The sequence below is a fragment of the Daldinia childiae genome (assembly GCF_008694065.1).
Source record: "Daldinia childiae strain JS-1345 chromosome Unknown Scaffold3, whole genome shotgun sequence".
NCBI lineage: Eukaryota > Fungi > Ascomycota > Sordariomycetes > Xylariales > Hypoxylaceae > Daldinia > Daldinia childiae.
Genome location: NW_022984644.1, coordinates 2,032,266 through 2,049,084, shown reverse-complemented (window position 1 = coordinate 2,049,084; position 16,819 = coordinate 2,032,266). Strand labels below are relative to the sequence as shown.

Sequence of the window (16,819 nt, the reverse complement as noted above, 5' to 3'; positions counted from 1 at the left end):
CCAATATAATAGTTATTTGAATTTCCAGAGCATCTATCCTTGACTTTTAGACACCGGGGATATACTAAGGAAACATTAGGTACCTTAGAGGATACCGTATTAATGAGCTACCGTAATTATATCCGGTATTAATCAAGCTTCAGGGGGTATCTATCTATCCTAGCCTTATGGCTTGTTAATATTCTAGTTTTAATTGAGAACCCAGTGAGTGGTAAAACTTACTAAGGTGTGAAGCTCTGTTTGACGTCGTAAACTACGAACCGACTGCATTAAATTATTACACATATGCCTGGATGGTAGCACGAGTCGTAAATCGTCCCGAATACCAGACAGCCCGAGAGTACATACTCGCGAGCTCGGTTGGGCGCTTGGTTTTCCATATATGGCTCACTTATTCGGTTCGCGGACGTTTCGAGTCAGCACCATCGCCATTTTCCACCCCATCCATGGCGTCCTGATCTACTTCGACATGTCCTCGAACGCGACCTGCACCATCTCCGAGTTCGCCGCTCACACCATTTTCCCCGATCCAATTGCCTTCTTCATCGAAATATTGGTTGACGTTATCGGCGGTAATCCACCCAGAACTTCCCGGCATCGGAGGCGGCAGACCACCGTTGAGGGCCCCCCTAAAAGCACCAGGTAGTCCTTCTATCGCGTCCCCCTCGACATTACCCTCGAACACGATACGGTCGAATTCATCTCCACCCTCCTCTTCCTCTTCCTCCTCATGGGGGTCAGGGTGTAAATTTGAGCACGCCGAGACCTGGTTGAATAGTGCGGTAGCTCGCTCGCTGTTCAATGGGTCGATAATTGGAGTCTCCGTTGTGGATTGCTCCTTTGGTAATGCCTTGTATGGAATAAGTGTGAGCTCGATGGGATCAGAGATTTCATCGTCTTCTCCACCCGAATTCGAGAACTCGAGCTGCATGTAAACTCCGATAAACTTAAACGAGGCATCATCCGGTTTCTCTACATGGCGGAAATTCTTGATGGCGTGGAGTGTGATAGCTGGGTAAGGAATCTCAATTCCAGTTCCACTCTTGTGAGAGAAAAGTGTCAACTTGCTATTAACAAATGTCAGTAATGCTCAATTATGAGATTTGATAAAGGAATATTTACTTTGACGCAACGAATACTTCAACCTTCTCCTCAAAAAGATGTTTCCCCCAGTTATTCTCAAGCGCATAGCATTCTGGCGGACTGGGATTTAGTGGTGTAAGGCTATCCTCGGATCCTTTTGAAAAGATATATAGAGCTTCATATTGCTCTTTTGAGACCCAGGCCTTGATGTTTTCGTCGTGATAATAGAGGATGGGCTTCCCATCAAAGAAAGTATCTGGGGTTTGAGCTTGATATTCACTTAAGGGCTGGAAGTCATTGTCTGCCGAAGGGCAAGTTCTAATTACTGTTGGAGGCAGCATGTCTTATGAAATTCTCGCCGCGGTTAATGATATTAGAGATTCTTATCCAATATCAGCCGCTTGTTGTCGTGATATGCCCTAAGTCAATATATGAAAACGTGAAGACGAAGTTGTTACTTAATCAAAGACGCGAAAGGCTACGGCGGTCTTGAATTATTTGGTTTATCTATCGAGAAATTGGGGAATAGAGGGGCTTATCGCTTATCGATATCTCACGTCATACACGTCACGGCAGCTTCGATACTTCGATACTTCGATACCTCGACCTGACAACTCAAACATGTCCCTCTACCTCCTAGGGTTGCAAACGAACACAGTATTTAAGTCATCAGTATAAATTGCACAATGGTCACAATGCGTGATGATCGTAAGTACCTAATCTATCACCTCCATCATTTATTCTTACTAACACTCACCCACCAGGCACACACCCCCTCCTAGCGCAAATCCCCCTAACCGTCTCGCCCTTCGTCTCCCTCCCCACGGCCGCCACGCTCCCCTACACCTACAAGTCCATGCCGTCGACGCTACCCCCGCCCGCAAGCGGCGTAACCGGCAACACCAAAGTCAAGTACGTAGTCGCGCAGTCCGGGCACGCTGCACACCCAGACGACATCATCGCGTCGTGCAAGGCGCTGCAGGCGCACCTGACGCGCATGCAAGAAGACTCGGAGCGCGTGCTGCGGGACCTGCAAGACCACATCCGTGAGCGCGAGCTCGCCGAGAAGCGCCGCGTCGCCCCGGGCTGGCTCGACAGCGACGCGCGTCTGCTGCAGCCCGAGCGCAGTAATTACCCTGCCGAGGCTGAGGTTGCGGGCCAGTTTGCTGAGATGAGCGTTGCGGATGGGGAAGGGGGAGGTACGGCGGGAATTAGCGAGATGGCGGTTGATCAGGGCGAGGAGCTGGATCGCGCGTTTGGCGGCTTGAGGTGAGATGGGGTAAGATGAGACGAGATGGGTGAAAAGGGAGAGTAGACATGTTGGGCATTTATTAGCGATGCTTTATGTCCTTGTACTGCGTATTATATTTAACCTCGTGCCTACACCAAACATCTAGGCGTGGGGTTGAGGCGTTTAGGATGGTAATGAGTAATTAATAATTAATTTTACTATAATACTATTATAGTAATCACGAATTCAAAGTTCAAAGACGTACGATTATAAGGAAACGGAGTTTTCTAAAGTTATTTGACTTACCGATTAATTTGACACAATTTCTTATAAACAACTTCGCTCATGTCCACTAACACTTGTCTCCGGTGCAGCTATTAGGAAGCAATCAAAATGTGTATTCGGTACCTATTTAGCCTAACAATCGATAGTGCTTCTTTCTAGGTTAGGCTATTACGTCTCGGGATTTTCTTCTTTTGACGTCTATATACTTTCTTTCGAGAAGCGATTTTGCCTCCCATTCCCAACCCGAATAGACTCACTCACTTAGAAAGAGAGGACAGTCGATAGTAACATTTGCCGGAGTATCGAGTAGCTTAATAGCTGATCCTACCTAGATTTGCCCTGGATTAAGTAAGAAGGCAGGTAGGCAGGTAAGTATAATATTCCGTGATATGGAAGCACTTAATGCTGGGAACGCGGCAAACGTGTGTCGCCGAAAACCCAGTTCAACTTATAATTTGGCGCTCTTCCGGCATCATAAAGTCTCTCGACGGCCTCTATTGCTTCGTTATGTGCCTCCGAAACCCTGTGGAAGCTTTCATCACTCGTGTATTCCTCAGCGATACCCGGACCACCCCACCGTAAAATACCTCCCGAGCCGGAACCTGATATGACTTCGGCGTGTAGCTGTTTCAGTAATGCGATATAAAAGATATGTAAGGAGACCTGTGCAGAGAGGAGACTTGCTTCTTGGTGACAATTCTCACGGCTAAGTTGAATTACATGCCGAACTGCCTTGCAATTGCTACTTGTCTCTTTCTGTTGCGACTGATCGGGCGGATGGTCTCGCGGTTTCAGATTGTGAAGGTACGTGATGACATGATGGGCAACATATTGGCCTAGATCTGGAATATATCTATTGACATGACAAATGATAGGGCTTCGATGATCAAGTGGTGGCGTAAATAGTTCGAGCATTTTAATAACTAATATGGGATCAAGGTCTATTTCAGGATCTTGATATTGAAGCCCGGGTAACTCAGAAATTTGAGCTAAGCGCTAGATAGATTTATATGCGTTAGGAATCCTTTAGTATAACTTAGGTAAGTACCTAGGCAATCGTATAAAATAGCGACTTACTTCAACAACTCTAAGCTGGGCCTTGATATTTTGGATCATAGAATTATTTTCATCCTCCGTTCCTATTTTGAGGCTGAAACTGTCGAGAAATGGAAGAAAACGATGTTCTTGATATACGAGGCGCAAGTTTGACAGATTAACATCGCACGCAATTTGTGAATCCTGGAGAATAGAAATATCATTCAGAAGACCGTCTTTGAAACGACAGACATCTTGCGGAAGTGAAAGCGGCGTCGTTCGGTCACTATATTTCCACACTCTATTATAAACGCGTGTCAGGCTGCAAGTAGGGTATTGTAGCTCAATCTCGAGGCGGTTATGGTCTTGACCGTGTAGACGGGGGACTAGGCTGGTTAGGTTAGGGATGGCCTGAAGTCGAGTATAAATATGAACTGCACGGTCGAATTCTAACCGACTGTCGAACCGGCGTATAGTTATCTTAAATTGTCTATCCCGACGATTATGATGTTCATGATGTTGAGTTTAGGATCTAACCGGGAATTCTTCTTGCGCTTTAGTGATATGTTTAATCGCAAGCTTTCTAATAAGAGGCGTTTCATGCCGTCTGGCTTTGATTTTGATATGACGAGAGACCGTGACGTCCCTAAGCGGTCGACGTGATGGCCGGAGCGTTTGGCTATGGGGTAGATCCATGACTGGTTCGTGCAATATATATGAGATGAATATATGCTATGGAAATTTTATTTTCATTCTTTACTATGATTTATAAAGAATGATGATCAGGTAACGACGCTGGCAAATATTTTGTAAGTGAGAAACTTAAAAGTATGAAAATACCGTACAAAATACAAAATTAGTAGAACAATTTACATTAGTCATACCAATTACACGCACACTATACTATGCTATATAATTCTTATAAGTCCCTAGCAAGAGTGACTCAAGCACTCATACAATGAGGCAGTCGCTGCCTGCATCTACTGCATATATAACTAGATCCTAATCCTGCAATCAGGTAATAATCTAATCTAATAACGATGTAATCACTATTCTAAGAATCACACCTATATATTATAGAAGCTATGTCCCAAAAGCTCATAGTATCAATATCTTCTTTTTGGAGCTTCACGAGACTTCGTGGAAATCGGCTTCGAAGTTTTCATAGAACCCTTCCGAAGGCTTCTGTATAGATGAGGATGATGCTACAAGCCCCCGTACGAAGAATTAAGTAATGGCATTCATTATGATCTTATAGTAAATATCAACAGTTGAATAGTGATTTACGGATCACGTCGAAATTGTTGTTATTGTGTTCTAAGTAGGTATTTTGATGTGACAAGGATTTAAAGTGATACATAAACGCGTTGATACGGTCTAGTAAGGAGAATAAGGAGGCACGAGTCCTCGACGATCTTGGACATATATCCTTATATAAACATGACCTAATATTACTACGGCCTATTTTAAACTTATCAAATTAACAAACACACCTCTTAGTCACAATATCACCGTTTAATACGTTCTAACAACTTCTTCTAACAGCTTAATAGACAATATCACGTATGAAATATCTTTTAAACCCCCTTTAGATACCCATACCTCGATCAAGATGATCACGGATACCAAAACATAGTACCACAGTGCATCAGAAAAGAAATAGACTACATTAGGTAGGTAGGTACCTAAGGCATCACATATATCCCCGGACACGGCCAAACCGTCCGGATACGAGGTCTTTTCAACCCATCTCTATCTTGAACTTGGTACCGCAGTGTATTAATCTAGTCTTACTCTATGGCTCAGTCTTAATCTATTCCCTAAATATTACAATGTGGGATATTCAGCATTACCATGAGACACTTCTATCTAAAATACCATAAAGGCGGGGCTCGACCATCCCATATACATACGTGCCACGAAACCGCCCGGGTCACTCTACAAGTCTGGGTTTCGATGCACTAGAACCATCAAGATCCTCCTCTACTTTCCTCTTCCTCCCGGCAGTCTCCGTTGTTCCAGCATCCTCTGCACTTGACGTATCTTTCAGGAGGACCAGCTCTTGGAACAGCTCTTCTCCTAATAGATATCTCATGTACTTGCACCTGAACGGTTTGAGGACATTGTTGGAAAGCAGAAGGCGACGCTGTTGGTATTCCTTCATGTCCTCTTCGAACTCCTTTCCCAACTTAGTTACAACCAATCCGAAGGGCGTACGGCCTGGTCTAATGCGGCAATGGAAAAGCGTTTTCGGTAGCTGGTCTTCAAGGTGGTGTCGGTCTTTTATAATCACGTTGAATTCGCGTACTTTCTCTTTGCTATTCACAAGGAAGGAATTAAGTTCCTTGCAGTCCCGGCAGTTCATATAACATTTTATCGGCCTGTGCTCCCAACCCTGGGGCTTTGTGGGCTGCTTTGGTAACGTTCTAATGAATACATTGCGGAGGAGAGTTGCAAACATGTTCTTGACGAATTCAAAAGAAAGGATTTTGTGCTTCTGTAGAACCGCTAATACAGCTTTTAAGAAGTCCTTAACCTCCCTAGTAGGGAGGGAATTTTCCTTTCTTAGTTCTAGGCTGGATTGATAGATATTAGTACAACTTATCTCGAGGAGTTTAATAGCATGTTTGAATAGACTCATGTCTAAACCTAGGTTGATAACCTCTATGGTCTTATTAATACTTGATGTATTTTTATAGGGACGCTTGTAGGAGGTTAGGAAATCACTGGTGTGTAAAGCCAGTTTTTCTGTACTACTCTCCAGAATGCACTGGTACGCATATTTAGCATTCGCAAGTGTTTTGCGCTCGCGATTATTATAAATATCCCGTAATATTGTATAAATGAGCTCGTTGGAACCTTTCCTTGATAGTATCGGCGCAAACCTAATTAATAAATAAAAAAATGAATCAGCCCTTCATAATCTTGTATGCTTTAAATCACTGTACTCACCAGTTTGTCAACCACGCCAAGTCACTAGATTGTGAAAATAGCAGGCAAATCAAGTAATCATGATCTTTCATGCCCAACGTGCGCTTTGACTCGACCATTTTTTCTGCCATAGATTTCCTCCAGCTCTGAAAGGAAACTTGTAGATCACCGTCTTGTATCAAAGTGTCCAAGTGATTCAATACATCAGCTAGAATTACCAGGGAAATATTGCTGGCCTTAGAGAACGTGTCGCAAAACCTAGAGTAATTAGAGCAAGGTCATCAAGGTCACTAGAAATATCGACTTACCAATAATCCCAGTCTGGCTGTTTCTGAGTGTCTTTGAGGTGATCCTCCTTCATGATCCGGACTATTTTCGCTAATACTGACTGTCGAGGAATTGGGTCCTTTAGCGCAGTACAAATAGCTACTTGGTATAGCGTCTTCCTCTGCAACTTGACAGATAGGTCAATAATGTCAGGTAATAGCGTGCTATCGGGCGAACTATTAGGAATAGCACCCTCTAAAGCTGTCAATAGGGTGTCCTGAAGAAAATGATGATCCTGCCAGTGTTCTAAAATATGCTTGGACAGGCTCAATACAGTCCGCAGGCTAGGATTAGGAAGAAAAGAGATTATTCTACTTATAGGCACTATAACAACGACCTAAATCAAGTTAATATGGGGGGCTTAAGACAAAGATTAGGTTATCGCGAACTTACAGTGTCATGATAACGGAGGGTCAGCGACATGTCTTCGTTGCCAGTAAAGTCACCTCCACTTTCACTATCGGCGTCTCGGTCCCATAGGTTTGACCCTAGGATATCCCCACTGTTCAAGAATACGATATTGCAGACAGCTAATCCATCACAAGTTCTCACGTCTTCCAGTCTTGTTAACCCTGTTGTTGACCATTCGTACTCATCAGACTCACGGGGATCCGCGCCCTGCGTTCGGATCATCTCGGCAAGAAAAATGGTAAAGCCGCAGCTTAAGCCAACCTCGTACAGACTCTGACATACAGCTCTATCCCGGCCTTTAAGGTTGCTCAGCTTCAGACTTGAATTTGTATATTTGTGCTCAAGCTTATAAACTAGCTTCCCCTGGAACGGTAGCTTTGACTGCCATTCAACTAGTGCCGAACGGAGATTCTCTGATTGCTGTTCGACCAGTCCAGCAGATATGTGCTTGTGACCCGTATGGGTGACGTTATATATTAATACCAAGCGGTATCCGGACTTCAAGGGTTGGATCTCGGGCGTAACATCAGAGAACCACGAAAGGCTCGTTAGGCCGAAGTCAGAAGTCTTATCTGTATCGAAGACGTAACTCTTGCCAGCATGAGACAGATGAATACTACCGCCATCATGTTTCGAGGGAAGGCAAATTACTAGTTTTCCGATCATTCCTGGGACATTCTCCGAGTCTTTATGAGATTCGAAGAAAGAGCCTTCTCCATATAGAAGCAGCTTACAAGGCTCAGCTCTCACCTCTGACATAGCCAAACTTTGTGCGGCATCTTCCAATAAGGTGGCAACATAGGCTTGCCAGGCGGGATTCGCAAACATGAATTGAGTGTGATCAAGTTCCCATATCTTGCGTACCGAAGTATCAACCACTGTCTGTAGTAGCATAAGTTAACGGTCTGATCAAGTGTAACTCTTAAAGCCTTTTTCTCGACTTGAGTTCATTCCTTTCCCTCACGGTAAAAAATCATGAAAGGAAAAAAGCCCCTAATGTTTTATAAAGAACAGAATACACAGGGGGTGCATTAGAACTACATACCTCGTCACCTTTGCCAAAGGAAGCTTCTTCAGATACACTCCTAATCGTCTCGGCATCACGAGGCATCAGTGGTAATGGTATAAGAATGTTAGCAATCGTTAACCCAGGGTTGACAAATGCCTCGTGCTGCTTAGATACAGCGACACGAGCAGCAGTTTGGGTTTCATCGAGACATCTTAGCAGATATTCATTTATCTCGTTTGTATCATCTTTCTCGGGTGTGAACTCGAAATCTATGTCATCCGAGAGTTCAGAGTATCGGCTCATATTGAAATTTATTGAAAGATCGCCGTGTTTCGATTGGAATCAAGTTAGTTATCTGATACTAGAATAGTTTAAGAGGTATGAGATAGGAAACGCGAATAATAATATTTAAGACGCGTCCTTGACTGTGCACAGACCACAATGTAATCCCACTGACAAAGTATTCAAACAGGTTAGTATAACTTCTCGGAAAGAAGGAAAAGAATGGGAACAACTATAAACATTATAAATAGTTTAGTGGTGAATTATACTAATTACTACGACTAAAGTTGCGTCTAGTATTCGATTTTTCTCTCTTCTTTTCAGTCTTTTGGCCTGGAACCTAAACTCTATGCCTGCTTTTATTATTAGATAAGTTAAATTAGATATGTAGGGCAGAATAGAAAGAGTGGAGCTCAACATGGGGATGGTTAGGGGACGACATAATTTGTACCCCTTCTTCACTTACATAGCCAGTAACATATATATTGATTTCATAATCCGATTTCTTAACTAAAGTAATAGAGAAAAAGTATTAAAAAATACAATATTAAACTTAATTGACTAAATATTATTTTTCATAAGTTCAATTTAAGTTTTATGGAGGTTGGTAAAGTTATTCGAGTTAAAATAAATATTAAAGTTAAGAAACTACAATGGAGCATATTTTTTTGCGACAGCTTGCTTAAAACCGTTCCGCACCTAATGCACGTTGACAGGGATTTGAAGGCGGAAGCTGACTTGGCAAGCCACGTGTGTGTAAAAAGATCGCACGGTATTACTTAAGCTATAGGGTAGTTGAGGTCGTTATAGATATAGTGGTAAGCCACTTAAATTTAGCCTAGCTTAGCAGGTAGACAATACAGTATTGGAAACTAGAAGTAAGTACGGACTAGACGGAGCCTCCTAGCTACTAACCAATAAGCTTCCAACATGATGAAGTAGGATAATTCTACCTCCTCATCGCCGTTTCTCATTGTAAACTCATTGGCTAATGGCTAGTGACCAGTAACTTACAACCAAAGTCAGAAGCTCTGCGCCCTAATACTCTCTCTTTATAACTAGTTGATGAGATCCTCGCTCCCAGTCCCCTTCTAACTTTCTGGGAAAAGTTAGCAAGCAAATTGGTAAGCTAATTCCAGTTTCTCAACGCTGAAAACATCGTCATCCCCACTTTCCAATATGGCCTCCGATATCGACATGGGTCTATCTATATTGTTGGGTCATAATCAACATGCGGTTTTGACTCTACAACACTTGATGATTGGGCCCCCGGAGATCTGTGCTAACAACATCCAGCATCTAACCCATAACATCGGGTATGTTTTCCATTAGACATAAGCTTTACCTATTCCACAAATTAACGTCACCCCACAAGATACCCACCTCTCTTTCTCTATGGTCCAACTAGATCTGAAGGCAACGCCCAATATGAGGCATTCCAGCATGCCGTAACATTCATAGCTAACTTACACCCAAATCATGATAACTTCTTATCTTGTATATCGATGTATAGTCCCGATAGACCATTAGGGCTATGGAACTCATACTGCTATTCTGCCTTCAAAAACATCGCAGTCGGATTCTTAGTCCGCCTCCCCATTTTGAGTAGTCGCGGGGCAGAAGTATTCCTATACCAACATCCTTCGACATTAGTTGATAGGAGAGATATCCGACCTGGCAGGGTCCCACATGGTAAGTATACGAAAACTCATATCTACCTTATTTTGGTTCTACTTTCTACCGCCTACTATTTCTAATAATTAGGACAGCTGTGGTCAAGATCTACGCTGAACTCCCTAACGGACGACGTACCATTGGTACCGGCGCTATCATCAATAAAGACGTCGTTCTAACATCAGCTCATAATTTAATCTCAGCCCACGGTTATGCTGTTTCATTTACAGTCATCGTCGGCTACGGAGAGCAGTGTCAGGTACGATATGGTGTATGTGCCGTCGTCCATGGCAGGTGGTACGCCATGCGAGCAAACGCCAATGACATCGGCCTTATCAAGCTAGATAGACCACTTGATAACGTTCAGCCTCTTCGTTATAGGCAGGCCCCTAAATGCAGTGATCCTAACATGTACGTGAAGATATATGGGTTTCCGAAGGATGAGGTTGGCTTTGAGCCACATGGACAGCTATGTGAGACTCGCACTCCTATACATTACAATCCCTCATTGAAGATGATCGAACACTTTGGAGATACCCTACCAGGTACGTAAGACTATATCCCGCGTAGCAAGTAATGTCAACGGAAAGATGCTAATACCGTTATAAGGAAACTCGGGGAGCCCGGTGATTAACTCCTCAAACATCATCGCTGTGCACTTTGGTTCAGGTTTCGTAGACGGAAGGACGGTCAACCTTGCAGTAGCAATCGAACGTAATGGTAATAACATTACGGCCCTCCGTCAAGCCCTTAATATGATGTTGGCAAGTTCGAGTTCCCCTCCACGCCACCACCAGCACAACATCAATGTCCAACAACTTATGGGAATCAGGGATGCTGGGGGTCTAATCTTCGCCTGGTAATGTGGTGAAAGGGGGTAGCGAAGATGAAAATATGGTTATACGTGCCACATGATTATTATGAATGCGGCGTCTGGATTGTTGGAAAAGCCGGATGGTATGGTTTTGGATAGATATAGGTTATGACTCACGACGATGTGCATATAGCATTAAATATAAACCAGCCTTAAATGGTTACCCCTTGGGCTTGAAGAAACATGGTCTCATATTAGTCTTAACTCATACCCCTATTCCTAATGCCCCTCCTACCTATCCCACACAGCCACCCCACTAGTGCCACGGTATTGATTCGCCGAAGTTATAACAATTTAACGTCTTTGGCTGTTTACAGAGGCAACCTCAGGTTGGTTCTTCGAAGCGGCAGCCACTGCTTCATTGTCGAGTGTCTGGGTCTTACGTCTCCGGAGGAGTACAAACGCAATAACACCCACAATCGCAAGAGAGGCCACGATTACGCCAACGGCAATTCCTGCCTTTGCGCCGCCGGATAGACCATCACCAGATGAGCCTGAGCTAGGGGCCACGTTTGCGTCAGAGGCGGCGTTTGTGGTACTTGGTGCTGGGGTAGAGCTAGAAGATGAGTCCCCGGATTCGAAGTCTGTTGCTGTCACGTTGAAGCAAGGAGGTTGGATCTTCATGTCCTTGGACTCAACGAAGGTCTATGGAAGATGTCAGTATACACTTCATATGTAGGGCCAATTGCTGTCGATGTCATACGATGTCAGCGCAAGCGTAGAAGGTCTGGTTTCTACCATTGAGCTCGTTGTCAACGTTAGACCAATACTCTAACTGGATTGTGGCGTTGGTTCCCGCGGCTACGGTATTTGGGACATCGGCAATCTTATAACATTGGTGGCCAGGCTCAATCTCTGTGACGTCGCTAACGACTTGCTGGCTGAACTGGCTCTGGATAGTTGGTGCTGGGACACTATTAGTATTGTGGTGCACGATATGCACGGTAGTACTAACTATTGTCATATGCGATGGAGAAGTTAACATTCCACGCATCATCGGCGATTGATAGGGCAACAGTTCCCTGAGCTAAATGAAGATGAGATCAGCCCGAGATATACTACCTCATGCCATCGCTATAGGTACTCACTGAGAGGGAAAGCAGTCCTGTTAGCTACACCGCTGGAGCTTCCGCAAGGCCCCACGTTGTCGGCTGAAGCGCTCCAAGGTCGGTCATCAGGCCAGAGGAAAGCAACAGGACCCATGACACTGCCCTCAAGGCCTTCGCCGTGAGCCTCTCCATCACCGGCGACGAGCTGGCTCCCAGCGAGCGCAGCAATATAGGACAACTGACTGAACCTCATATTGAATAGGCAATACACTGCAAGTCGCTACCTCTGAGATGATTATAACGATATCGTGGGTGCTTGCTTATATAGCTAAGGGGAGGCGGTTGTGGCTAGGGGAGCGTTTCGAAGGGTGAAAACAGGCGCAGAACGATCTTATAAGTATTAATCGTGCAACCCGTGGGGAGTTCATTTAGGTCATATAGCCGGCACCTTGTCACAAGCCAATCACTTCGTTGCCAAGCTCGATTCCCACCATCAAGTTGTGAACGGACACGCACAGTCATTCGTCCGAGATAAGCCGACCCAAGACGTCGTTAGATTCTATAACCTGCGTCTAAGTGGCAACCCTGGGTAATAGTTCCTTGCCCAAGGACATGCTAGTTAGCTAGTGAAGAATAGGCATCTCGGATTTATCGACGTACTTTCAGCATCTATGTCTGCTATAAGACTTCCTCGTAACAATACTCGAGTACAAATTAGTTCGTACGAGAAACTAACATGTCAGGTCGGGATGTGATACAATAGGCCTAGCCAGCTTTAGGCCCTGGTTACGATCGAGCTAACACTCGACGATTCCACGCTCCAAAGAGTGGGACAAGCCGGTCTCTTGGGATCTAATTGGCCGAGCAAGCACCGTAGGCGGTTACCGAAGACTTATACATAGTACGTCCCCTGCGAGATGTAAAGATATAGGAAGAGCGATGATCCGATGACGGCAGAGTAATTGGTAGTATGAAGGCTACCGTCTAGGTTAGGAAGGTCTCACAAAGACTCATTTATTTTCCTCCAAGGTAAATAGTAGGTGACTTAACTCCACGCCGTTTAGGACCGTTGGACTGCCTATGCCGTATCTAGAAACATGTATATGGATATTGGAACTCTCTAGTTGCCGAATCTACCCATCACCTCTCTTCGTTACTTGCCCTAAGGCAGACCAATTCCCTAGATTAACAACACGCATCCCTTGCTTCGCTCATTGAAATACTTCAAGAATGTCAACATATAGGTCGTAGCTTTGAGGATCGTGATGTATATCGTATACTAGATAATAGTTCCAGTAGCAACTATTTCAGAATCATCGCATAGACATCGTGAGTGCCAGCTAAATTTGCTTGCCGAGTAACAAGTGACAGGATATCCCACGGCTAGTAACGTAGTAAACCAAGACCACCTCTCTCGCCATCACCATCTTTTAATGGTCGCCTAGACCATGTGGGGACGGGTTCATCAATATAGCTAGCGTAAGTATGGATAGTATGAGACTAGGAGAAAATAAACGAATCAGACCTGCAGATTGACACTCTGACAGGACGGACTTGAGTGGCTAGATTGTATTGGTGGTATGATTTCTTACCAATATTCAGATCGCAAGTCACCCCGGCTCTCCTGCAGCCGAGCCCTTAAAATCAGGTCACTCGCGTAACGAAAACTCGAATCGAAGCGTGGAAGGTAACGCCGCAACCTTAGATACCTAGTTAGCACGGGCATATACGGCCGCAGTGAAATCTGAATGCATGATAGTATAAATCTAGCTTATACTTAGAGTATAAGATCTACGTATATAACATCATATTGTACACCTATCTCAGAAGTATTATATAAAAGGCTAATTAGGACACAAGACAGAAACTTCAAAGTTGTAGAACTTCACTTCACCGTTTATTCTTTCTAGCTTATTTGTTTATCTGATGGCGCTAAGAGAAGATCCCCTTGTTCAATCCTTGCTAGTTTGTTCTTGGGTTGCAACGGATCCGACTCCATAGCGGAGAAGACCCAACAGGGTGTGGCACTCCATCTAATCTTATCAATCTAATCAGATCGGACGTCCAATACGGGTCCAGAACTTCATTATTCTCGTAATGGGTTCCAAAGAGGTTTAGTAGTAGACGACGGAGGAAAAATCTCATGACCCGACGATTCCGTAATATGGGGACGTCGAGTGATGATATCAAAGACTCGGCCGATATTATAGAATTAGTCTGTCTTGGTTGTAAGCTAGAGTTGTCATAGATGGATGAAAATGAATTAAGGTCGAATATTAATCCTCGGTTCGACAGTTAACCTAATTATCCATCCTAAGGTAAAGGTTATTCTAGCACATGGGATGACACATGCAATATTAATGTATAGGTCATCATGCCTCGGAAAACCTTCGCTTGGGAAGTCTATGTACCAGGCCTAGTATTATGCCAAGTTTATAGCCGGAATATGGATTCTTTTACGGAAGCAATTATCAAAACAGGCCGAACTACTCAAAGTAGCAACTTAATCCTACTTGGAATACCTATAATTCAATCTCCGAGCATCGGCTACTTTCATACCATTCGTCCACGGATCCTAGCCTACGTTCGGTGAAAACCCCTTGCCTTAGCTGAATGTTTGCATGCATTTCCCCGGTTGTCTTCTTTTAAGCTTACTTATGTCCAAGAAGCATGCCAGCTATAAGACGGTAGGATCAGCTGTCACCCTTCACTTTGAATTTATTTGTTTCCACATCGACTTCCTCATATAGCCAGATACTTCTAAATAAGCCATTCGTTCTAGTATAATCACGCTCGTTCTTTTGGACATATAGCTACCAAGATGATTGTAGCTCGCTGGACTTTCGGAACAATCCTTGCTGCTACTGCGGCCTCCACCTCGACGGACGAGCTACTGTTCTTTGCTCGTCTGCTCAAGCGTCAGGACCCAGGATCTCCATCTTACAACTGTCACGATAATTGCGGTAAGCATCACATCTTTAATGCCTACTAGAACGGATGAATTGACACTAATGTTCTTCAATCTAGGCCAAGCGATCATCCAAGGAAGAAGCAGTAAGGATGTATGCCATGATGACATCTTCCTAACCGACTACAAGGCCTGCTTGCAGTGCGCCGGACCCGACAACGAGGATATCTGGCAGTACTACGGAAATACCCTAACGAAGAGCGCAAGTTCATGCGGTCTATCAACATCACCTCTCTCCGGTGAACAGCCCGACGTGGGGCCGGCGGTTCCCGCCGGGTCTTCCGGTGCGACAAGTGCATCGGAGTCTCCTTCACCTACTACATCCGCGACCGAGACCTCTGAGACTGAGGAACCGACTCCTACCGAGACTCCTACTGATACTCCTACTTATACACCTACCGAGACTCCCACTGAGTCTCCTACTGAGACTCCTACCGAAGCTCCCACCGAGGCTCCTACGGAAGCACCAACTACTACCGAGTCCTCGACAGAAACACCCACTGATAGTTCCAGCACTCAAGAAATAACCCCAACCGAATCGACAACCGCCTCTTCCTCTTCTTCCGAGCGCCACACCGTCACAGTCACCGAGTCCGAATCAGCAACGAGCGCTTCCGAGGCAAAAGCAACCACAAACGCTGCCACGGGTATCAGCAGCGGAAACGGAAATGGAACAGCACCCACCGTCAGTCTTTCCCCCTTAATCTAAATAAAAGACTTCCAGCTAACTGAGAAACAGTCATCTGGAGTTGCCGTAGCTGGCAATGCTGCCAACTCCTTCTACGACAGTGCTGTTGGCTTCTACGGCGCGCTGGCGCTTGGTGCTTTGTATGCCGTTGCGCAGTAGATGTGGCTTTTCAGAGTCATGGTGCGCTGTACGCCTATGTGTGTACGATATAATGAAGTAGCCAGATACTCACATACTTAATACATATTGCACTACTTAATCAAGAATCTATACATTCGCAATCTTATCTCTATCAATACTATTAAATGCTAAAAGACAGACCATCTACTCTCAAGAGATCTATGTCGAGTTGGGGTACTCAGATAGGGGTTAGAGCACTTTGCATCTAAGTTATGGACAGGCCTGATGAATAAGGTAGCTTATGGATAAAGCCGAAGGTATTAACTAGGTACTTACTACATATGGAAGGCGCCCCAGATCTTACGGCAATTGAGAATAAAATAATCAGGATATATCACCTTGGAACCTTCCTTTATGACCTATTCCCTACCAAAAATTTAACCAACCAACTCGTGCAGCTCACCTCCACACTTTTCTCTTTGATTCCCTCTCCTTCTTCCTCTTCTCTCTACTTACTCTTCCATATGTTTAGTATTACGGACATGTAAATTTACCATTTCCGACGTCCTAGCAGAAATCCTTTCGCTCAACACCATAAGTGAGATGTATTTCGAGTCTCAGAAAAACTACAGCAAGCCGTGGCAGCTTTTTACAGGAGGGAAGAGGAACCGTATTGGCCTACAATAAGGGTTGTCATTATCTGCTATATAGATTACCGCTGACATAGATGTGCCTGGTCTTGCGTGGGCCAGGATATCCCTTATTGCTGCTACTCCTATTCAACATGACTCAACCCTCTCTCTACGAGTGATAGGTTGATAACTAGTTCGATGATCGATATGAACACAAATA

At 44.4% G+C, this 16,819-nt stretch overlaps 5 protein-coding genes across 5 annotated transcripts; 2 read left to right on the top strand and 3 right to left on the bottom strand.

Moving 5' to 3' along the window:
• Positions 1–391: 391 nt before the first annotated feature.
• On the bottom strand, positions 392–1,424 carry GL218_03281 (putative benzoylformate decarboxylase protein; the record flags this gene model as incomplete). The annotated part of the gene is made up of 2 exons (XM_033579833.1): positions 392–1,067; positions 1,123–1,424. The coding sequence occupies 2 exons, from the start codon at positions 1,422–1,424 to the stop codon at positions 392–394; spliced, it is 978 nt and encodes a 325-aa protein (XP_033436321.1).
• Positions 1,425–1,769: 345 nt separating this feature from the next.
• On the top strand, positions 1,770–2,356 carry GL218_03280 (uncharacterized protein; the record flags this gene model as incomplete). The annotated part of the gene is made up of 2 exons (XM_033579832.1): positions 1,770–1,791; positions 1,848–2,356. 2 exons carry the CDS (start codon positions 1,770–1,772, stop codon positions 2,354–2,356), a joined length of 531 nt encoding a protein of 176 aa, XP_033436322.1.
• Positions 2,357–7,270: 4,914 nt separating this feature from the next.
• On the bottom strand, positions 7,271–8,615 carry GL218_03279 (putative 2og-fe oxygenase protein; the record flags this gene model as incomplete). Its single annotated transcript, XM_033579831.1, has 2 exons — positions 7,271–8,185; positions 8,349–8,615. The coding sequence occupies 2 exons, from the start codon at positions 8,613–8,615 to the stop codon at positions 7,271–7,273; spliced, it is 1,182 nt and encodes a 393-aa protein (XP_033437405.1).
• Positions 8,616–11,436: 2,821 nt separating this feature from the next.
• Positions 11,437–12,444, bottom strand: GL218_03278 (gpi anchored protein; the record flags this gene model as incomplete). Its single annotated transcript, XM_033579830.1, has 4 exons — positions 11,437–11,787; positions 11,846–12,048; positions 12,098–12,169; positions 12,231–12,444. 4 exons carry the CDS (start codon positions 12,442–12,444, stop codon positions 11,437–11,439), a joined length of 840 nt encoding a protein of 279 aa, XP_033437404.1.
• A 2,568-nt stretch (positions 12,445–15,012) lies between these two features.
• Positions 15,013–16,006, top strand: GL218_03277 (putative dynactin arp1 p25 subunit protein; the record flags this gene model as incomplete). Its single annotated transcript, XM_033579829.1, has 3 exons — positions 15,013–15,154; positions 15,219–15,844; positions 15,899–16,006. 3 exons carry the CDS (start codon positions 15,013–15,015, stop codon positions 16,004–16,006), a joined length of 876 nt encoding a protein of 291 aa, XP_033436353.1.
• Between the last annotated feature and the right edge of the window lie 813 nt (positions 16,007–16,819).